Source organism: Mesoplodon mirus, assembly GCF_964341445.2.
Source record: "Mesoplodon mirus genome assembly, chromosome: 4".
Classification (NCBI taxonomy): domain Eukaryota; kingdom Metazoa; phylum Chordata; class Mammalia; order Artiodactyla; family Ziphiidae; genus Mesoplodon; species Mesoplodon mirus.
In genome coordinates this window covers 177,417,187-177,438,889 of record NC_138979.1, presented here as the reverse complement: position 1 = coordinate 177,438,889, position 21,703 = coordinate 177,417,187, and the positions used below count along the sequence as shown (strand labels likewise).

General features: G+C 57.9%; 2 protein-coding genes across 3 annotated transcripts in view; one reads left to right on the top strand and one right to left on the bottom strand.

Moving 5' to 3' along the window:
• Positions 1-3,131, top strand: part of ITPK1 (inositol-tetrakisphosphate 1-kinase) — a 165,913-nt gene extending 162,782 nt beyond the window's left edge. The window contains exon 11 of the mRNA XM_082619531.1: positions 882-3,131. Within this exon, the coding sequence (XP_082475657.1) occupies positions 882-1,240 (359 nt within the window). The 3' untranslated portion in view covers positions 1,241-3,131. The remainder of the gene's footprint in view (positions 1-881) is intronic.
• A 3,560-nt stretch (positions 3,132-6,691) lies between these two features.
• On the bottom strand, positions 6,692-19,834 carry CHGA (chromogranin A). 2 transcript variants are annotated; one of them, XM_082619307.1, is made up of 8 exons: positions 19,372-19,834; positions 18,519-18,565; positions 16,149-16,242; positions 15,229-15,297; positions 12,587-12,685; positions 10,613-11,047; positions 9,405-9,877; positions 6,692-7,160 (listed from the first exon to the last, which is right to left on the bottom strand). In XM_082619307.1, the coding sequence occupies exons 1-8, from the start codon at positions 19,664-19,666 to the stop codon at positions 7,077-7,079; spliced, it is 1,596 nt and encodes a 531-aa protein (XP_082475433.1). In that variant the 5' UTR covers positions 19,667-19,834; the 3' UTR covers positions 6,692-7,076. The 2 variants fall into 2 exon arrangements, with proteins under 2 accessions (XP_082475433.1, XP_082475434.1); XM_082619308.1 differs by having other exon boundaries at positions 10,619-11,047.
• Between the last annotated feature and the right edge of the window lie 1,869 nt (positions 19,835-21,703).

The following is a 21,703-nucleotide window of genomic DNA, read 5'->3' as shown; positions in this document are numbered from 1 at the left end:
CACACTGTCCCTTTTGGGGGACCTGCTTCCTGTCCCGATCACTGTTCTTGCAGCTGTGTGCCCGGTTCTCATCGCTGCAAATTGGTTCAGGCAGGCGGGGGCGGTGGCCCCCACCCCGTGTCAAATTTCTTTCGAAGCAGCTTTCAGAAGTCAGCAAAATCCTCGAGCTAGATCCGAAATTTGCTCGATGGGTGGCTCCGAGGACTGTTTGCTGACATTCTCAATTGCATCTGTGATGGGAAACGCAGGCCCCAGGTGGGTACCGGCAGTTTCTGTTCAGGAGATCTGGGCCCGCTTGTTAGGGAAGCGGTGTTAGCGTGGTGGCCTTGTTGGGGGGTGCGCAGTCTTTATCCCTTGGCTTTGCTGTGCGGAGGACGTAGCATGGCGGGCCTCCTTGCAGGTATTGATACTTTGGGGGTGAGAGGAAATGGACTCAGTTCCAGGAGCAGCTGCTGTTGATCAGGCCTCACCTACGTTCCAGCCCTCCCGCAGGAGCCCCCCTTCCCCCGTCCTCAGTTTACACACAGCTGGAGCTGGGCCACGTGGAGGGGGGAGGGGTGTTTCTGATTCAGAGCTGGAGGAGCGGGCCTTCTGTCGTGCCACCTCTGGCCACTCCACCTCCCCCATGATGGCATCAGACCACGTGGGGAGGGAGGTGATTAGATGAGATGCCGAAGCTGTGCTCAGCAGGGACTGGGCGCTTTCTCAGCGGCTTCTCACCCTCCGGGGGCAGCCGAATTCAAGGACTGGCCCCTCGGGGCCGCACGCACCGGTCTTGGAGTCCAGGCTGTGTGCACTCGACCAGCCCTCGTGGGTCCGGGAGCCCTTTCGCGCCCCCCGCACCCACCTGGCTCAGCGTGCCGTCTCTCTCCCACCCCCAGGCTACGAGGGCGTGAGCGAGTTCTTCACGGACCTCCTGAACCACATCACCACCGTGCTGCAGGGCCAGAGCGCAGCCGCGGCAGGCACGGGGGACGTGGCCCCGCTGAGGCACAGCAGGCTCCTGGCGGAGCAGGCGGGCGGCCTGGCGGCCGAGCGGACGTGCAGCGCCAGCCCCGGCTGCTGCAGCAGCATGATGGGCCAGGAGCCGCCCTGGACGGCCGAGGCCGACGTGGGCGGCGTGGGCGCGGGCAGCACCTCCAAGCTGCCGCACCAGAGACTCGGCTGCACCGCCGCCGTGTCGCCCAGCTTCCAGCAGCACTGCGTGGCCTCGCTGGCCACCAAGGCCTCCTCCCAGTAGCCACGGGGCCCGGGACCCTGAGGGGCGGCGCGGGCTGCAGAACACACGCTGGGCGAGCAGCTCCCGGCGGTGACGCTACTACTAAGAATTCCCAAGGATCTGATTCTCCTTCTCCTTTTTTTTTTTTTTTAATTTTTAACCTGATTCTCTGAAGTCATGATCTACATGAGGGGTGGGGGTGGGGACGGAAGAGAACCCCAAGTGGTCCAGCCTCGCGGAAGAGGGACAATGCCGCCTGATTCCTGCTGTGCAGATCTCTCCACTGAGTTTACACACGCTTGTGTTTTCAACACTAGGTCTGAATGTGAGGTGGGGTGTGCATGCGTGCGTGTGTGTGGGTGTGCGTGCGTGTGCATGGTCGCCGTGCGTGTGTGAGTGCCCGAGCATGTCCACGTCTGTTCTTCTCGATGGCTGCTGTGGCCCAGGCCTCGGGGACCCTGGAGCAGGCCATCCCTGGTCAGGCTGTCGGCGGCTGAGCAGAGCCAGCAAACGGTTGCCCGTCTCTCTTCTCTCCAAGCCGCCACGCCAGGCCCGGCCCCGTTTCTCTTACCGCTGGCTTAAAGCCCCATCCGGTGTGCAGCTGCCCCCCTCCCGAAAGCAGGAGCCAGGGGAAGCAGGAGGCCCCAGCTACCATTTCCTCGGGGATTCCACGCAGGGAGTCTGGGCTGTGGCCCACCTGCTGCCCGCTCACGAAAGCAGAGGAGGAGGAGGAGGCTTCCCTGGGAAGGCCACAGCCCTGGGTCGGCTGCCTCTCTCCACGTCCAGCTCCCTGGAGTCCACTAGGCCCGTCAGCACGTGTCCCACGCAGCCCTGCAACCGGGCCTCCTTCCCTGACCGAGCGCCGCTGCTCCCTGGACCCGGGAGGAGCCTGCCTGGTTGGGAGCCTCTGGGCTGATCCTGCTCGTGCCAAGGATTTGTGCTGTGACTTTGGGCCAATCATTCCAAGAGTCGCCGGGCAGTCATGACCAGGGAACTCAAGGGCAGGCTTGACGCCCTAGCCCCTACAGTGCAGCCTGTGTCTCCGTGACGTCAACCCAGATGAGCGTCTCCTTGGCATCGAGGCGATTTGGGGCTCTCCCCCCAGGCAGGAGGAGGCTGCGCGTTGCTCCACACCTGCCCAGAAGGCCTGATCCACCCCTTTCGTGCTCACTGCCAGCCCCAAGCACTAAGCCAGCCAGGTGCGAGGGGGCTTGCGGCCCCAGAGGTGAGAAAGCACGTTACCCGCTTCTCCTATTAGAGTCACCCCAGCCCCTGGTGGGAGCAGACCAGTCCAATCCCGAGGTCCAGGCAGGCCGGCAGCCCCCTTTGCAGAGAAGGGGTCAGTGAGGGGCTTTGTCAGTCCTCGGGCCGTGTGACCATCCGGCGGGATGCATAGGACCCCCCGAGCATGGCCTCGTGTCTTCAGCTATCAGTCCCTCTTGAGGAAGAGGAACAGGCCTCTGGGCCGTCCTGCATGGTCCAGGGAGAATGGCCTGAGTGTGGCCGCTGAGCTGGGCGCTCAGACACCTTCAGGCCTGGTCAGCAGGGACGTGGCGCTCGCCCACTTTGGGAAAGGAAGGGCTGGGGTGGGGGGCGGCTGCCGTCAGAACCGCCCAACTGTCCTGGAAACCATGGGCCCTCCAACCACCGTGTTTACACGACTTGAGTGTTGAACCCTGATTATAATGTCTGTACGTCGCCTTTCCTAGCCTAACCCCAAGCGCCGGGGGAGCAGGAAAGCGTGGCCGGCCTCTTGCACTGCTTTGTCTCCAAAATAAACTACTGAAATCAAACTGCATTTCACACGTGTTTACAAAATGTTGCTCAAAGCTTATGCCCTCCTCCAGTCTTTTAATCAAACAGCTTTACCTTTTTGAGTAAAATTCCAGTCCTGATCCGAGTCAGGACAGGTCGGGAGTGCAGGGTGACCTGGTGCCAGGCGGGGCCCCTGGCCACGTCGTGTCCTGTTTAATCGATGCCTCCCCTCCGGGTCTCGCACGTTAGCGCCCAGGGCCCAGATATCAAGTAACTGTTTTGCAGTGATGGGGCGCTTTCCACCAGCCTCGATGCGGGTGGCCAGCAGGGTGGGGAAACCGAGGGGTGGGGTTAGGCTTCATAAAGGCCCAGGAGCTACGTGGTGGTGGGGAAGGGACGCGACGGCATGTGCGGGCCTCTCCCCGGGCCCAGCAGACGGCGGCCGTCTCTGCAGGGGCGGAGGGAGCCGTGTCGGGGAGCGTAGACGGGGAAGGGGTTGTGAGCAGCAATGAGGCCTCACCGAGCGACCCCCACCCTCAGTGTCACCTGGTGCACGCTGACCGGGTCCCAGGACACCGGCCATGGAGTCGGTCTCCTCTTAGGTCTCCGTGTCCCTGGCCCTGGGGCTTCCACATCAGGGGAAGACAGACCCCCTCAAGGCCCTCAGCCTTTGCGGTCTCTCCTTCCCCAGGGCTTGGCGCTGCTGCCCCTGGTCACTCTCAGCACCTTCGAGGGCCCTTGGGGAGGGCCTGCTGTGGTGTACACGTGTGGTGCCTGGAGCCGGCCCTGCTGGCATCCCGGGGGCAGTTGGGACTCTCCTCCCCAAGCTGTTTTGCCGGTTGGTGGGCCTGTTGGGGGCCGTGCCCTGCGGCATCTGGGTGGTGGTCAGCGGCTGGGGCTGCCGAAGGGCTCCAGGAGCAAGGGGCGGGGCCACGTTTTGCCTGAGGCCTTGAGTAGGTTCCGAGGGTCACTTGCAAGGTCTCTGCCCTGGGCAGCCTGGAGCAGAGGCTGCGGGCCGGGTTCTGCTTGCGGGTTCCGTCATGATGCGGTTCCACAAGCACTCAGCCCCAGCTGAGTCTAGGAGCTGGATGTCTCCTCCCCACGAGAGCCTGGGGGCGGGGGGGTTGTCCCTGGCAGCATGGGTTTGCAGCGCGGGGTGGGTCGGGCTGGACCAGAGATCCTGCAGCGTCACCTGCAGGAGACGGACGTAGCTGGAGTCCCCGGGGAGTTTATATGGGGCATTGTCTGAGTTACTACCGTCAGTGAGGGAGAAAACAGCCTTGAGAAAGGATTCCTCTTCACCCAGAGGACTGCCAAGGGCACTGTATGGAAGGTTGAAGGACCCTGGCGGGAAGCCGTCCTTTAAGCCAACTGGGAAGAGCAGCTGTTGTCTGCCCTGCGGCCCCCTGTCCTTGCTGGAAGACTGGTCCTCAGCTCAGGGACTCGCAGGCCGCTGGCCACACAGAACCATTGAATGGCTTCACTGGTGTCCCTGGGGTTTGCATTTGCCCTCCCCTCTCCCCCCTAGAAACTGACCCTTCACCCAGCGGGATCCCCGACAGCTCGGCTCCCTTCCTGGGCCATGGCTCAAGGGCCCCTGAGCTCCAGAGACCTTGAGCAGCATGCTGGCTGTCCTGAAGGAGCACGGCCCCTGCACGTGGCTTACCACAAGGTAGAGGAGTGCATCCACCCTTGACGAAGGTTCTGGACTCCTCGGTGAGCCTGGCCACGCCCTGATGCCGCACACACCGCCCCGCCCGTGCCAGAGTCTGAGCGTGAGGTGCTGCGGCCGAGGCCTCCAGACAGGCGGTTCTCCTGTCGGTCCTACCCTCCGTGAGCAAGGCTCTGTGCCTCTGCTTCTCTGCACAGCCTCGCCAGTGTGATCTTGGAATGGCCCTCCACCCACACGCTGTTTACTGGAGAGCCGACTGCTGGCATGGAAGCACCCGGGCCCTTTTCCTTCTGGTTCCGACCACCAGGCCCCACCCAGACCACCTGGGGCCTTTTCCAGAAATGGTTGCATTTCCCCTCTACTTCCAGAGTTGCCCATGACCTGGCGACTTGGAGGGACTGTCCCTTTCCCACAGCCAGACCAACCTCGGCTTCCAGGGCTGGGTGTGGATCCCACTTCTTTGAAGCTTGCTTTCTCTTTCGAAAAGCTTCTCCCACAGTGATTCCACCAAGACGTTGGCAGTTCCAGTTTCGGCGCTGACACCTGTGCTTTGTGACAAATGTTTGTTTCAATCCTGTTCACGAGCCACGTTTGCCAGAACCCCAAGCTGGCTTGTACTTAATTTGTGTGCATACGTGTATATAATGTTTATATGAATCTATATGTACTATCTGTAAAAGCACGGCTTCTGTAAAAACCAAGAACCCCTGGCTCTTTTGACTTGGTAGCACTTCTGCCCCGTGTGTTTATGACAACACAGGTGGCCCGTCTCTGCGATGGGGTATCTCAGGGACAAGGTGTCCCGTGTTCTCTTTATTTGCTAAGCGGTCTTGGTGGTGGGTGTCCTGATAGCTGACTAGTGGGATACAGTCCGTGCTGTGTTTGTTATTTCGGTAATTGCTGGGGACGGGGTGTAAACCTGTCCCTTTGAAACATGTGAATGAACACCTTATGGCGCCAGCTTTTTGGAGGGTGTCCCTCTGTGCTTCAGGGGATGAGCAGCAGCAGCGGCCCCCTCGCCAGACTCAGGAGAGGCCCAGACTTGCCAAGACCCCTCAAGCGACTTGTGTCGCCACTGTAATGGTTTGCTGGCCCAGGCTGTCTAGACCCTCGAATCCTCACCATGATCTGGTGAGGAGGTCCTAAGTATTGTCCCCATTTTATAGATGAGGCTCCAAGAGCACCAGGAATGCCTGTCCAAGCTCTACAGCTAGGCTGGGGAGTCCAGGCCCACGTTCTCTGGGCAGTGTGTTTCTTGAAGTCAGGGCTTGTCCAGGCCATTTCTGTGTGCCCAGACCTGCCGGGCCCATAGCAGCTGCTCAAGGGTGTTTGTTGAATGACTGAATGATCGGCCCTGATATTCAGCTGGTCCACACCGGTCCAGCACACCAGCCTGTCTGTTCTGGTTGCATAATCCTGCAGCCCCCGTGGTTAACTGTTTGGGGCATCACTCCTGCCTGTGACTTCGATGAGTCATCTCACCCTGTGAGCCTCAGTTTCCTCGTTCTCAAAACCGACTAAGACTGCCATGCTATAGTGAACCATTAAGTTCAACAACTTCAGACGCCCCAGAGTCCTGTGCACGTATCAGGTCAGAGGGGATGACAGATTTATGCCGAGGGGGGCCTGCAGCTCAGAGGCCCAGGTCAGGAAGTCCAAAGCTGGCTGGGGCCTGTGGCCTTGGTGACAGGCACTAAACCGGGGCTTGTCAGGGCTGCCACCCAGCAGAGAGAGAACAGAGGCTGTTTCCCAAACTGGCCCCGCCCCTGCATGGCCCAGTTCATGTGTGGCTGGGAGATAGGGGAAGACTGTTATTTAATCCCACACATGCTTTGGGGCAGGTGTCAGCACCATTTTACAGATGAGGAAACTGATGCTTCAAGCAGCAATGTCACTTGCCCACGATCCCCTGGCTGGAAAGTGGCCCAGAGTCACCCCAGGGGAAGTGAACCTCCCCTTGTCCTTTTGCCTGAAATCCAGTCCATCCTACCCCACTTGGAGTCAAGGCGGGGGAAGGTTCAAAGAAACAGGAGAGAGCCCAGAGCAGATTTATTTATCCTTAGATAAATTTTGTACAGAGTATGTTAGAGTCAGGAGTTCTCAGCTTTCACCAAAAAGTCAGAAGTTATTGCAGTTGTGCCCAATGGCTCTAATGGTGGAAGGGAAACTTCGAGAAAGCTGCCCGTGTTCAGAGAGAGGAAAACTGTTTAAAGTCAGGGGTCTGCCCTGCGGGGGCCGCACTGGGGCCGGGGTCAAGAGCAGGAGGAAAGGAGCATAGGGGCAACAGGGTGGCTTGGGCTTGGGCAGGCTGGGGGCGGCCTCCCTACCGGAAGCAGTGCCCGGGCCATCTGGCCAAGACCTGCAAAGGGGACAACAGAGCCAGGACCACAGGGTGCCTCAGGGCCCTGGCTGGTGGGGCCAGCCGGCGCCTCAGCCCCGCCGCAGCCCCTGCAGCTCGTGGGCCACCTTCTCCAGCTCCGCCTCGATGGCCGACAGGCTCTCCAGCTCCTGGTCCTAGGAGAGAATGTGAAGAGTCCCATGGGGACTGGCCCAGGGAGCCTGTGCCAGCAGCATGGGGCGTGCAGACAGACTGGTTGTGCCCGGGTTAGCTGTGTGGCCTTGGGCAGGTGGCTTTGCCTTTCTGAGTCTCAAGGGCCTCAGCTGTTCCATGGGGACAGTGATGCCACCCTGCGGGGCTGCTCTGAGGAGCACTGAACACAGAAATGTGCCCTGGTGGACTCACTCAGGCCCACCGCCTCCTGAATGGCTCTGGGCAGGCACATGGAAAACGAAGCCTCCGGTGCCCTTCATAGCGCCTTCCAGTGCCCCGACCCCAAGGCCTAGACTGTGACAATGGCTTCCTGGGTGAGGCCGTGCCTGGGTTTCCTGTCCGCCACGGGCCTTCCTACCTGAGGGGTCAGCAGTCTGTGGCCTGGGTTTCAGGACGTGAGAGCTGCCTAGGGCTGGGCTTGCACCCTCAGTCCCAGTCACTGGGTCCCCAAGCTCCAGCTGCCAGGATGGTCCAGGGCAGCAGGGGACCCTCTGGGACTGACACCCACAAGAGCATGCCCTCAGACTCAGAGCAGGGGTCAGGGAAGGCCACGGCCCAGCTTTGACCTGAGAGGGGTGGTCTTCCTGGGGTCCCTGCCTGATGCCAAGCAGAGGGCATCCACCTGGGGCCCAGTCAGAACAGACGGATGATGGTTGCCATGGAAACAGGGACCCCAGAGGCCCCCATCTTGGAATAGCCCCCGGGCAGGAGTTCTGTGATTCTGGGGCCCTTTCTAAGATCTTTGGGCTGAGTGGACGGGGCCCTGCTCCATCCTGTCCACAGGACTCAGGGGTCCCCGTTTCTCCGCCCTACTGTCCAAGGCTCCCTCTGCCTGTGGAGAAGGGAAGCTGGAGGGTGCCCCAGGGCACCTGGCTCTGTCCAGCTTCTGTGGGTGGGGAAGGCAACGATCAAAAGGTGCCCAGCCTTAGGGAGGGGTGGGGGGCAGGCTGCTGCTTCCTGGAGCCCCGTCCCCTCAGTCCTTGGAGACATAGGCAGGTGACCTTAGCGCCAGCTCCCAAGAAGGAGGCTTCTTCCTCTCAGGCTGCTGGGACCCTGGTCCCAGGCCCAGAGAATGGGGGACCCAAGGAAGGGACCACATCCTCTTCTGGGTGGGCAGAGAAGATCACTGGGACCAGAGCCTTGAACATGTCCTGCCCCCCATAAGGCCCCGATTCCCACCTGGGCACTGAGGCCTGAAGACCCCCCAAGGCCTCCTCCAGCCCCAAGGTGGTGTCGCCAGCCTGCCCCAAAGTCCCATCCCATCCCCTCCTATGGGACCATGTCCCTGCACCCCACTGAGCTTCCCAAGTAGCCCTGGGCATGGCCAGGTTTTCAAAGCTCGCATGCATTCTGATCATGATAATGAGGTGAGCGGAAAGGACTTCTTACCCCCATCTCACAAATGGGGGAACCGATGAGGCTCAGAGGAGGGGAGTGACTGGCCCAAGGTCACCCAGCTAGGAGGCAGGACCCAGGTCTCCTGGCACAGGTCCATGCCTTCCCCACCCATCACCACCAGGCCCTGAGGTCCAGCTGGCCCCGCCCCTGCTGCCTTCGCCATCGGGGTGGGAGGCAGCGCCTGAACCTGGGAGGAGGGTGTGGTCGGGCTGCACGGGGCCAGGAGAGGACATGGCTGGACCAACAGTAGGGCCTTCCCAGGATGCCTCAGGGTCCCCTCCTGCCGTGCCCTCCCAGCTCTCAAGGCCGATGCTGCCCTGAGCCTGGATCCCCCAGGCAGCAAGTAGCCCTCCCCAGGCCAGTCCCTGCCAGGTCTTTTTAGTTTCCAAGCTCTCTCCATCCAAAGCTCCAAGCTCCGCCAGTCAGTCACTCCCTTGTCCTGCTCCCAAGCCTGCAGCGGCTCCCTACTGCCTTCAGGACAAAATCCCCGCCCAGCACCTCTGGGAACGGGCTTGACTCACCAGCTCTCCGGCTTCTGCGCGCTGACCTGTCTCCTGTCCGCCAGCTTTCCTGGGTGCCCCCCCTCCATGAGGTGGGGTTCACTTGTCCCCCTGCCTGACACACCCTTTCCCCTGTCCCTTCCCAGCTTCCCAAGAGCCCCCTGTCTGAGTGCCCCTCCAGTCCCAGACTCCAAGGGGGACAGTGTCCCCTCAGTGGTGCAGGGGCCACATGTCTGGTTGCAGCTGACCCCCAGCTGGGCCCATGCTCCCGGGGCCTGGCCCAGGGCCGGCTCCGCCCCCCATACCAACCTCTGGTCTGCGGTTGGCGCTGCCCTCCTCCTCTTTCTTCTCCTCCGGGTAGCCATGCACCGGGAGGGGCAGGCCCGCCTCGACGCTGTCCTCCCGGGAGGATGGCCTCCAGCCTCGTGGCAGCTGCAGCCCAGGACCGCTGAAGTCGTAGCCCCGGGCCCGGAAGGAGAGCTTCATGGCCCGGTCCGGGTCCTCCTCCGCCACCTCCCCCTGCAGCCGCTTCTCGGCGGTCAGCTCCTGGGCCAGCTGGTCCATCGTGCTCCGCCGCTTGGCATCCTCCCACTCCTTGGAGAGCCGCCCCTCCCCCTCCTGCTCCGGCTCCCCGCTCTTCCCGCCCCGGAAGAGGCCTTGCGGGGCCCCTGCCGTCGCCTCCTCCTGCAGGCAGTACTCCTGCTCCCCCTTCCCCTTGGGGGACGGAGCCTCCTCAGCCCCAGTCTTCCCGGCTCCATCCACAGCCAGAGCCTCGGGCCAACCTGGAGCAGGCGGTGGACAAGAGCAGGGGAATGAGAGAGGCACCGCCACTTTCCCCGGTCCCTGCCACTCCCCGGGGCCTCTCTGTGGCCACAGTTGGGACCACAGACCCCGTAGGCGGGGTCCAGCTCAGCCCCTCACAACGGATTCCATTGGGAGGGAAAAACCATCTTGACACCATGCTTTACAAGACCCACTAAAGCTCTGAGGGGTGGGTCGGCCAGAGCCTGCCTGTTCCTTCGGCCCTCTCACCCCAGAAACCCTGACCCGGGGGTCACCCAGCTGGGGCGGGAGGAAAGACCCTGACCAGGGCCTCACGAGGAGCCAGGGGCTTTCCTAAACCCTGGGTGAAGCTAACAGTGTCCCCAGACCAGGCTGTTCCCACCTGTCATGCGGTCCCTCTGTTCCCAAAGCCCACCCACCCACGCTGCAAAGTCCCTCTCCCCTCCGGGGGTGGGGGTGGGGTGCTGGGGAGGGGCTATGTGGAACAGTGGGAGATGCAGGGTTTTGGAGTCAGACGAGCCTGGGTTGGAATCTCAGCTTTTACACAAATTAGCTGTGTGACCATGGGCAAATTACTTAACCTCTCTGAGCCTTGGTTTCCCATCAGGCAAATGGAGATAATACCTACCTTTCAGGGTTGTTGTGAAGGTAGAATGAGATTATGGGTGAGGCCCCCCCTCCGTCCCCTCCCCCCTCCCCGACACATTTGTTGATGTCTCAGACATCATACATACTCTCACCCCTCTGCATCTCCGTGTAGCCGAGGCTCGGGTGGGGGTTAAATGCTGCGGTGGGGGCGCTTTCTTCCTCCGGGACAGCCTCCTCTCCAGCCTCTGCCTCCTCCTCCTCCTCCTCTTCTCTCTTTGCCTGCTGCCCTTGCTCGGCACTCAGGCCCTTCTCTCTGCCCACTGGACCCTGGGAGGGGCCCTCGCTGTCCTCCTCGGCCTGTGGGCCTGGGTGTTTCTGGGTGGGGAGGCTGGCTAGGGGGTGGGTATTGGAGGAGGCCTCCTCCTCCCCTAGGGCCTGGCTGTCCTCCTCAACCTTGGACCCCTGCCCGAGCTCCGGGGCGGCCTGAGGCCTGGCTCCATCCGCATCTTCACCATTCCTCTCCGCCTCTTTAGAATCTCTCTTTTCCGTAGCATCCTTGGAGGACACCTCTTCTGTCCCCTCTACAGAAACAACAGAGCAAAGTCAGGCCCTGAGGACCAGGCTGCACATGGGATCTCCCCAGAGCCCAATTTCATACCTTAGTCACTGTGTCTCTTGGCTTCCAGTAAGCCCAGCCCAAGACACCCATGAGAGAATTAGGGTTGCCCTCTCCATGTCTGGGTTTGACCTGAGCACAACTGGATTATGTTTTTCTCTGTAATTCTACCTCTCGAAGCAAGATGTGATTTTTTTTTTTCTAAAAAGACCTTGAAATGACCCCAGAAGATAGAGCCTTGAATTTAAAATTAAGACAGCAGTTGAATTGCTGTGTGATCTTGGGCAAGTTCCTTAACCTCTCTGTGTAAGAGGCACCATTACTGCAACTTCATTCTCCCCTCTGTACAGGTATTGTCTTGAGCATCCTGTGAAAGTGCTCAATTCCTCAATGTTTGTCAGGTTTCACTAAAAGGTATTTTCTTGTAGCTGCTTTGAAGGCAGGCTTCTAACTAGTAAAAATCCCTCCCACTGCTAGAATGATCACTGTTGAACAAGACACTACCAAGTACATTCCATCATTTGACTCCAGGACTCCAGGTGGAAGCCCTCCCATGCCCATTTGACAGAAACTCAAACCGATCCTCAGAAAGGTAAGGTGGCCTGTCTGTGCTCACAGTCAGCAGTGCTGAGCCTCGAACCCAAGCTTCCAAATGCCAAGTACCGGGTGCTCTTTGCACTGACATGTGGCTGCCACCCCCATTAATGCTACACACCTCCCCTCCTACAGCCCATGGCAGACATCTAGAGTCAACCAGACACTCATTTCCATGGAGCCAAAATGTGGGAGTCCCTGCTGTGCCCCAAGCAGCCACTAGGGTGACGGCCCTGGCCAATGCGAGGGCACCTCGGCCACACCAGCAGGCTTCCCCTCTCAGCGCCGACGGAAGACCACTGAGATCCCCGCTCTTAGGAACTGGCCCTATTCACTCACCTTCCACATGCAAAGAGCAGGGCTGCAGGGGCAAGTGTGTGGCTGTTTCTAGGCAGAAAGGTGAGTAACAGAGCATCCCCTTGACCTAAGCCATGATCCGTGACCCCTAAAAGCTCTCTGGTTTCAAGAAAGATGATCCAGGTTCATTTAGTGTTTCAAACCTACCCCTCTGGGATCCTGCTGCCACTAGGCTATGCTAAGGCACCACTAATTCCCAAGGGGGCAGGCACTGGGGGTGGGGACCGGGCTGCGGTGGCCACTGGGAACAGTCGAAGCTGCCTATCTGCCAGGCCAGAGACTTCCTGCCCGAGAGTGTCAGTCCCTGCAGTGGGCAGATGGGACTGATCAAGGGCTTTGGAGTGAGACGGACCCAGAGTCACATCTCCAATTATGCCTTGGGAAGGTACCTCCCTGGGACTCCGTTTCCCCATTTGTAAAGAGAAGGAAATATGAGCTACCTTACAGGGCCTAAAGGAGGGGCTTCTGACTCCCAGGAACCCTCGATGTATCATAACTACTGTTATGTTCATCCTCCCTCCCCTGGTCCCTGGCCAGACTGGTCAGCACTGACCCTTCAGCTCGGCCTGGTCATTCTGTTTCTCAAGAACCTCTGAGAGTTCATCCTCATAACTGCTGTGTTTCTTCTGCTGACGTGCCCTCTCCTTGGCTCCTGTATGAAAAATGGAGAAAAAAGTCCCATTTGGTCTGAGCTCCGCCTGTTTGTCTATGAGAGGGAAGGCCTCTGTTTCCTCATCTGTAAAGTGGGCACATCATGTTCTGGGCTTGCCCAGTGAGAGACTTGAGCGGGCAGGAGCTGGTGGGGGGTGGTAAGGGCTGGCTGCCCCCTCCCGGCCCCATCACCTCTCCAGACTCCATTTCTCACCTAGAAAATAAGAACAAGCCCTGCCTGCTGGCTCATGGAGCAATTAAGGCACAGATGGAGCAGATGGTCCCAGGGGCAGAAGCAGAGAGTGGAGGGCCCTCAGGACCTGGCTGGTAGCTAGGGGACCCTGCAGCAAGAGGTGATGGTGACTGCTTGTCCCCTCATGGGGGCTCTTGATTCAGGCAACCCCTGTTCCCCCTGGACCCCATAAGCCCAGGCTGAGCTCTTGTCTGCATCCAAGCCCAGGGTCAGCACCAGAGACCCTTCTCCCTGCATCGGCCCCAGGCTATGCTGTCTACTCTGTCTCCACCCATCCCTGGTTCTTGATGGTGGCCCGGGCCGGGCCAACTCTGCAGCTGGTGGTGATTTTTCCCATGATGAGAATTTCTGGGGTGGCCAGAGCAGGCTGACATGGGGGCTGTGGGCCGGGGGTACGTCCAGATCTGGCCCCCGGCCGACTGGGGTTCACACTTCCTGGTTAATTCCTTGCTCTGTGACCTTGGGTGACTTGGGCAATCCAGGACCTGGTTGCTCATCTATAAAACAGGGTTGCTGCATGGTAAATGCTAGGATAGAGGTGTGCAGAAGACATGAGAGTACAGAAGAGGGAGTGGGTGGATGAGTGGATGGATGGATAGATGGATTGGATGGATGGATGGATGGATGGTAAATGCTAGGATGGAGGTGTGCAGAAGACATGAGAGTACAGAAGAGGGAGTGGGTGGATGAGTGGATGGATGGATAGATGGATTGGATGGATGGATGGATGGATGGACAGACAGACATATAGATCTATTCCATACTCTTTTTTTTTTTTTTTTTTTTTTTTTTTTGCGGTACGCGGGCCTCTCACTGTTGTGGCCTCTCCCGTTGCGGAGCACAGGTTCCGGACGCGCAGGCTCAGCAGCCATGGCTCACGGGCCCAGCCGCTCTGCGGCATGTGGGATCTTCCCGGACTGGGACACAAACGCACGTCCCCTGCATCGGCAGGCGGACTCTCAACCACTGCGCCACCAGGGAAGCCCTATCCCATACTCTTTTAGTAGAAAATAATAATGTACCTGTATATTGGACACTGTTTATATTAGATACACACGCACATATGTGTGTAAACAGACGTTTCAGGACACATCCCCTATAGTAGCCTCCATTGACATTATATTTAATTATTTAAAGCAGTAAGTCAGTCATTCAATATTTAATTTAACAATTATCATACTGCACTCCTAGCAAGGACATGCGGTGGATGTTTGTCTTCCAGGAGGACGAGCGAGTGAGAGAAAGAATGGCGCTAACTTGGGGAGGGTCTCAGGGAGCGCTCCTGCTGTGGTTACTTTCACGTGCCACCTCCCCAAACCCCTCTCCGTTCTTACACGTGGCCCAGCCTGCCCCAGAAGCCTCAGAGTGGGGGCCTTCCCTGAGCCCCAGCAGCCTTCATGCCCTCCACCCTACCCCATCCAAGACACAAGCCCAGCCCTAAAGATGGGCCCTCACTTTCTTTGGAGAGAGACGCAAGATTCATGCTTGAGGGCCATTCTCAGGGAGAGGCAAAGGGTGCCTACGGCCCTGCCCCAAATAAAAGCCACTTCCCGCAGGGAGTCAGCCTGGGGCAGATGCAGGGCCAGAACCCATTGTTTCCAATTTGCCAGGGAGGCCTCTGTGCCTCACGTGAACCCAAAATGGAGCCTGGGGCTGGGCAGAGCAGCTAACTCTGTGGGATGACGTCAGCCTAACCCTCCTTCCCAGCATCCTATCCAGGCTCTGCTTGAACATCCTCAGTGACAAGGAGCTCGCTACCTCACAAAATCACTCCATTCCCGAGAGCATCAGTAGATTTTCCTAACCTCTTGGAGAAAGCCATGTCTCGCTCTGAAAGCACACTGAAAGTCTGGTCTGTGTTTTGGGGCAAGCCAGACCCTGCTTCTCCCATCTCCCCCTTGAGCAGAAGCTCACAAGGGCAAAGGGGCCCCTCCTCTCTCCTGGAGACCAATTTTCTTTTCCGTTAACAGAGAAAAGGGATGCTCTCTGCAACCTAGTCTTGAAAGTGTCCCCTCTAAAAGAGCTGAACTCCAGAGACCATGGGGTATTAGAAGAGCTGCATCTGGTCTTGGGATGTCCTTAACTTACTGTGTGACCCTGGACAAGTCACTCAACCTCTCTGGGCCTTGATCTCTTTAATTACATTAATTATAGACCCCACCTTGCCACCCTATAATTGAAAGGCAATAACTGAGTATCAGAAACAAGACCTTGCTCCACCTTCCACCATGATTTTCTGACTCTCAGTTACTGGAAGTTACTCAGATTCGCGTGCAGCGGTTGGAAAATACCTTGGAGAGCGAGGTCTTGGAGCTCTTTCAGCAAATTCTGATGTCGCAGGATTGAGAGGATCCGTTCATCTGCAATGAAAAAGAGTCGTTACGGGTGGTTTCCAGAGAACAGCCCAGAAAGAGATTGCCATCAATATTTTCAGCTGAGCACAAGGAATTTATTCTGGAAACTCAACACCTGGGTGGTAGCTGCAAGACTGGGTCTTGAGATAACACTTCTGCAATGACCTCCTTTCCAAGGTATCTCTCCACCTGTTATTATATCAGAAAGGTCAGCCACAGTCCCTGCCCCCAGACCTTCGCCAAGAGATGGCAGCCCCTGAGGTGATGCAGGGGTGTCTCTAAACACAACATGTTTTCTCATCTCCATGCCTTTGCCTGTGCTGTCCACGCCACCTGGGGTACTCTTCTTTCATTTTTCTACTTACTGATTCTCAACTTTTATCTTAAAGCCCAGCCCCAATGCTAATGTGGGATCTATCCAACACTGACTGCCTGCTTGGAAAGCTTTGTCCTTCTCATGCCCACCCACCCACAGTGTTCTTTTATTCATCATACATCGAGAGGGGATCTACCAGGTACCAGTGGTGGTTCTCAGCCCTGGGGATATAGCACACAAAGTCTTTGTCCACAGGGAGCTCACATTCTGGTGGCTTGCTGTTCCAACCCTGGTTTCCTTCTGCCCAGAATTCTGGTTAATTGTGTTCATATCTGTCCCTTCTGTTAGGCTGTAAGCTCTGGGCTCACAGCGGCTGTAAGCCCTTCATCTCTCTATACCACCCAGCACAGGCCTGGCTAAGGCAGGCACTTGGTCAGTGACTACTGAATTAAATCACTGAATTCCTTCAAAAACCACACACCCATGTCCTTGCTCCCCAGCCCAGCAGGCAGCAGCCCCTCACCCCAAGCCTGGCCCATACCTCCTCGGAGTATCTCGAAACACTCCTGGCTGACAGGCATGGGGCTGGGCTTGGAGAGCGTGTCAGAAATGACCTCCACGATGCACTTCATCACCTGGGAAGAGAGTGGGGCAGGTTGGGGCTAGTCTGGGCATGGGGCTCACTTCCCTGAAGTTCCAGGGTAAATTTCTACGGAGGACATAAGAACATTCTCTTGTGTCTTTAAGAGTCCATGGACCCCTAGCTCAGGGGTACAGCTCTGCTTTCTTAGCTACGTAGTAACAGCAATAGTAATAATTAAAAACAAAACCAAAAAACCTTACACAGTGCTTACCAAGTGCCAGGCACTCCAATCACCAGGCTGGCAGGAGCCCCTCTAAGGTGAGGGTGGGTACCCTGTACCCTCTCATCCCAAGGGTTTCTCTGAAGATGGGGAAGCTGCTCCTGGGCATTAGAGGTGTGTCTTGCAAAAGTACTTTAGTCTTGCAGATGCCCAAGCTATCTCCAGGAAGCCTTTCTGGACCACCAGTGGAGAACAAAGACCTTTCCTGGCTCTACCCTGTCTGGAAACAAGACTTGGAAAACTGTCTCTAGATATCCATGGTGTTGTCACATGCAGGGAGTGACAGCCTCACAGTCTGGCTCCATAGTCACCCACCAGGTGAATCCGCTGGCTGGATGTGGGCACACATCTATCTGCTACATCTGGGTGTCCATCCCAGGCCGACAGCAGCCGTATCTCTGAAAGTCTTATCTAGTGCCCAGCAAGGTGCTACGGATAATCAGGCAGCCAATAAGTGAATGCTATCTGAAGATGGTGCCAACTGTAGTGTGATATCCTAGCTGTGTGATCTTGGGCAAGCGACTTGACCTCTCTGAGCCTCAATTTCCTCATTTGTAAAATGGGAGTGAGAAGACCTTCCCAATTCCCCTCCCAGGGTGATGAGGCACAGATGGGAAAATACTCTGTAACGCATGAAGTGCCACACACACCCAGAGAGGGATTCCCGACTCCCGACCTGCTTCAGCTGCCTAGAGTTGGGCAGAGGAGCAGGAGGTATCAGACACGCAACAGGCAACACTGGTGGGGAGTGGAAGGCTGTGTCTACGGGATGCCAAGGCAGCCCATCCAAAGATCCAGGAGGGCAAACCGGCAAGCAAGCTCTACGGTAGTCATGGCATCCTAGGTTAAAACATGCAGGTCTTCACCAGCTGCTCCGGTGTCTCTGACCCCAGGCTGCTGAATACAAAGTGTCTCCCATAAGGGACCTGGCAGGGAGGAGCTTATAGCCTGCACCCTATATCTCCCTGCAACCAGAAGTCTTGCACTGGGGAAATCAGATAACCACCAGTCCATGAGGACAGATTCTGGGAGAGAGGAACTGGGTATGAGTTCCAAGAGTGATGGGGAGGTCATGAAAGGAAGCTCTAGGAATAAAAATGCTTATTTACTGAGGACCAACTACGTGCCAGGTACTTCACGTGATTCCAATTCCTTACAACTCCCCTCAAAGGAAATATTATTATAGACAGGAAAAGGGGAAGCTCAGAAAAGTTAAGGAATCTTCCCAACATCACACAGCTACAATGAGTGGTATAGGTTTAAATGTAGGCCTGATGAATAGGAAATATAAATGAGCAAACTGAGGTTGAAATCTCTGATGTTTTGGGTTTCAACTACAGCCTCTCTGGAATAGAAGAAAACAGCTCCTGAAAAGGCAGGGAGTAGAAATTTCTCTGACTCCTAAGTGGAGGTATCTGTGAACATCAGAGACTGGAAAAACAGCCCCAACTCAGACATGAATGAATTTTGAGTATACACCCAACACAGAGTGTCTTTTGCTGGCCACAGAAGCCCCCACCAGTGTCTTCGAAGGCCCTTTCCTGGGTGACCTCCACCAGCAGCCCCAACTGGCTGGGACCCTGGGCGCAGGAGCCATGATCAAGAGTGTTTTCACTGTGGCCCCTTGGGAGAGCCAGCCAGGGCTTCAGTGACTGGGGGACGGGGCAGGTGTGTAGCTGGCAGGGCTCTGGGGAAGAGCAAAGCGGGAGGCCAGAGCCAGGCAGACAAAGACTGTTCCCGCAGGGCGGTGGGCAACCAGAGCCTCAGAGAAGTCACCCCCGCCAGCCCGTGGTGGGCCTGTGAGATTCGGAGTGTTCAAGACAGGGGGCCTGGCACCTGGGCCCCGCGGGTAAGACACAGGCCCCATCGGGCTGCACACCCAACTCAGAGGAGGCCGGGGAAGGCCCCACAGGAGGAGAGCAGGGAAATCTAGCAGACTTTGACGTCTTCTTCTGGCGAAGCTGTCCCCAGGCTCAGCAGCCGCAGTGCTGGCTCTTGGCTTTATGCTCCTGCCCCCCATGCCGGGGCATCCCCGCACCCCTTCTTACCTCAGTGTCCCCTTTATTCATAGGGCTGTTCACAGGGAGGGCAATGACTAGGAAGAAACAGAGAGAGCTGGGGTCACTCCTCTGCCCCGAGCGGGGAACGCGGTCCTTCCAGGCTGGTTCCATCAGGCGCGGCCCCTCTTAAGACCACCTCCGCCCAATTGAGACGCTGAGCTGATTTTATTTCCCTTCCCCAGCTGCTGACCCCCCGGAGGTGGCTCCCAGAGGCTGCACTGAGAACCCTAACCCTTCCCCTTGGGAAAGCTCGTGCTCTGGACGGGGTGTGTGAGCTGAAAGCAAGAGATGTGCAAACAGGCCAATGGCTGAGTGGGATCGGGGTGGGGGAGGATGAGGGAGAGGCAGAGAGACCCCGGAGGTGACAGAAAAGAGGGTGAGGGGAGCGGAAGGGAGGACTGTGGCAGGGGATGGGAGAGGTAGAAGCCAAGGGCAGACAGACGGGGGCAGAGGGAGGATGCAGGGGGAGGCAGGCGAGTGGGGAGCCCGCAGCGGTCCTCCCACCTCCCCCGATGACCTTGGCCAGCCACGACGCAGAGCCGGCGCCGGCCCTGAAGCAGCCCAGACACGGGGTGGGGTGTGGGGGGGACGTCAGGGGACCCTGCCCCGCGGGGTCGAGAGTCCGAGTCAAAGAGTCAGGCCTTAGGGATTAGCTCCCGGGCCCCTTTGCGGGGTCGGATGGGAGGCGAGGCGCTGTCCGTGGCGCTGAAAACTCGCCGCGCCGGAGGGAAGGCATGGAGGAGCGCGCGGCGCTGCGCGGTGCCCGGACCTCAGGGCAGGCAGGGCAAGAGCAGGCAGGGGCGCCCGGGACCCTCTCCCCCAAGGCCCCGCGCTCGCTCACCTTGCCCGGCGCAGAGCAGAAGCGCCAGGACCGCGGCGGAGCGCATGGCGAACCCGGGGCGCCGAGCAGCTGGCGGTCTGGGGCCGGGCGCGGCGCGCACTGGGGCGAGGGGTGGCTGGACTGGTCGCTCCGGGCGGCCTCGGCGACACAGGCGCGGGGATGGGGGTCGCAAGGTCTCTGTGTGCGTCCGCCTGTCAACCCGCCCACCGCCTTTCCCCTCTGGGCTCGGGCACTGCAGCAGTGGCACCCTCGCGCCCCACTTATATACACCCCCGGACCCCGGAAATGACGTCATCGGACCCGCCCCTACCCCCTTTTCCCATCCCTCCGGGGGTCTGGTCGCAGTTCACTCCACCCCCAGCCTCACGGCTGTTGCCGATGGCCACCGCCTCACACAGCTCTTGGGTGAGGCAGCGAGGCGGATATCTGGCTTCCAGGAGGCGGCACGGGGGACTCAGCGGATCGTCCACCCCTCGACGGCTCCACCGACTTGCTGTGTGTCCGTGGGCAAGTCACCTCCAGTCTCTGGACCTCGTGGGCCGCCGAAGTGCGCTGAGGTCCCTGTCAATTCTAGCGCACCACTCCTTGCTCCTGAGGGCCCCTCTTGAGGGGGTCTTGCTTCCTCGATCCCACTGGCTGGAGGCATGCTCACCATTCAGGGCTCCCTCAAATATCTAGGAGGTCGTCTAGAGGTCCCTGACCCCTTGTCTGAATCAGGCATCTCTCTCTGGCAGCCCAGTTTTGTGCTTTCACAATTTCTAATATGCATTTATTTATCTGAATAACGTATAGTCTTCGTTGCTTTCACAGTCCTGAGCAGGGCACCTGACAGAGGAAATGCCCTTAACTGATAACTGTTGAATGTACTGATTGAAAGTTCAACCCACAGATGAGTGAATCCTGGGCCTTGGCCATTGTTGGACGGTGCTCATGGGGGGTGGGGAGGGAGGGGTAGGGGACAGTTCTTGATATCAAACCGAAATAGAGGTCCTTGTAACTTGTACTCATTAGACCTCGTTCAGCCCCTTAGCATCACCTTCTTGCGGCTGATAACCCATTTGTGCGTTTGAGAACGGTTGTCACCTCCTCTTGAGTGTTCTCAAAACCTGGATGGTTTGTGTGTAAGGCTGGTTTCCGGGTTTGTTTCTCTCTGCCCTGAGGCCCTTATGCTCCGGCCACATTACTGCTCTCACCCTTTGCCACCTGACCCCACTGTCATAGTGAAGCGGGTATCTGGGCAACAGTTTGGCATCAGCTGGCATCGTCCAAGAGCCCCTCCTTCTTCCTGTAACCGTCCCCTCCCATCTGCTGCTGCTACTTCCCACCTCCCGCCCCTAAAGGAAAAGCTGGCAGAAGTTCAGAAGAGACTAAAAGTGTCCTTTTCATGCAGGTATTCATTCGTTTAACCACTGTTTGTTAATCACCTACCATGTGCTTAGGACAGCACTTAGCTGCTGTAGGTATGCACGGTATGTCAGGTGGGGACAAGTGCTATGGACAAAAGTGAAGCAGGGATGGGGGATGGGTGTGCTGGGGGAAGGGGTTGGGTTATATTTTAAAGAGGGTGGATCTAAGGAGGCCTCACCAAGGAAGTGACATTTTAGCAAGTCACCTGAAGTTGCTGGGGGAGGGGGTTGCATGTGTCCAGGGGCAGAGGGCTCCAGGCAGAGGGACGGCAAGTGCAAATGCCCAGAGGGAGGAACGTGCCTGGCGTGTTTGAGGAATAGTAAGGAGGTAGAGGGAAAACGGCCTGGGGAATAGAGCTGAACAGTAACATGGAGTCTGTCTCAAAAACTTGGAAATGCACAGAAATACAGAACATCACCTGTACTCACACAACCCAGAGAGAAGTACTGATCTTTTTTTTTTTTTTTTTTTTTTTTTTGCGGTACACGGGCCTCTCACTGTTGTGGCCTCTCCCGTTGCGGAGCACAGGCTCCGGACGGGCAGGCTCAGCGGCCATGGCTCACAGGCCTAGCCGCTCTGCGGCATGTGGGATCTTCCCGAACCAGGGCACGAACCCATGTCCCCTGCACCGGCAGGCGGACTCTCAACCACTGTGCCACCAGGGAAGCCCAAGAAGTACTGGTCATTTTAAAGTGTATGTTCTATGGTCTTTGTGGAGGTGGCTCCCTTGGTAAAGTACAGTTCCCAGTAAAAAACTTCAGCCAAACACTGAAAACGTAAGCTCCCTTCTGATGTGGGTCATCCTGAACATGGTGCAAAGGTTTGCAACACACAACCTTGTACACAAACCTCTGTAGCATTTGCAATTCTTTCATGTTATTTCATATAACAGTAGGTGAACTCCTCAGTCGAAGAAAATGGACGT

Excerpts from the sequence above, each read along its gene's own strand:
- CHGA (XM_082619307.1), bottom strand. The coding sequence starts at position 19,666 with ATGACGTCATTTCCGGGGTCCGGGGGTGTATATAAGTGGGGCGCGAGG. Across the intron at positions 15,298-16,148 it reads TTTCGAGATACTCCGAGGAG|ATGAACGGATCCTCTCAATC; the intron begins GTATGGGCCAGG and ends TTTTCATTGCAG. Across the intron at positions 7,161-9,404 it reads GCGCCAACCGCAGACCAGAG|GACCAGGAGCTGGAGAGCCT; the intron begins GTTGGTATGGGG and ends ATTCTCTCCTAG.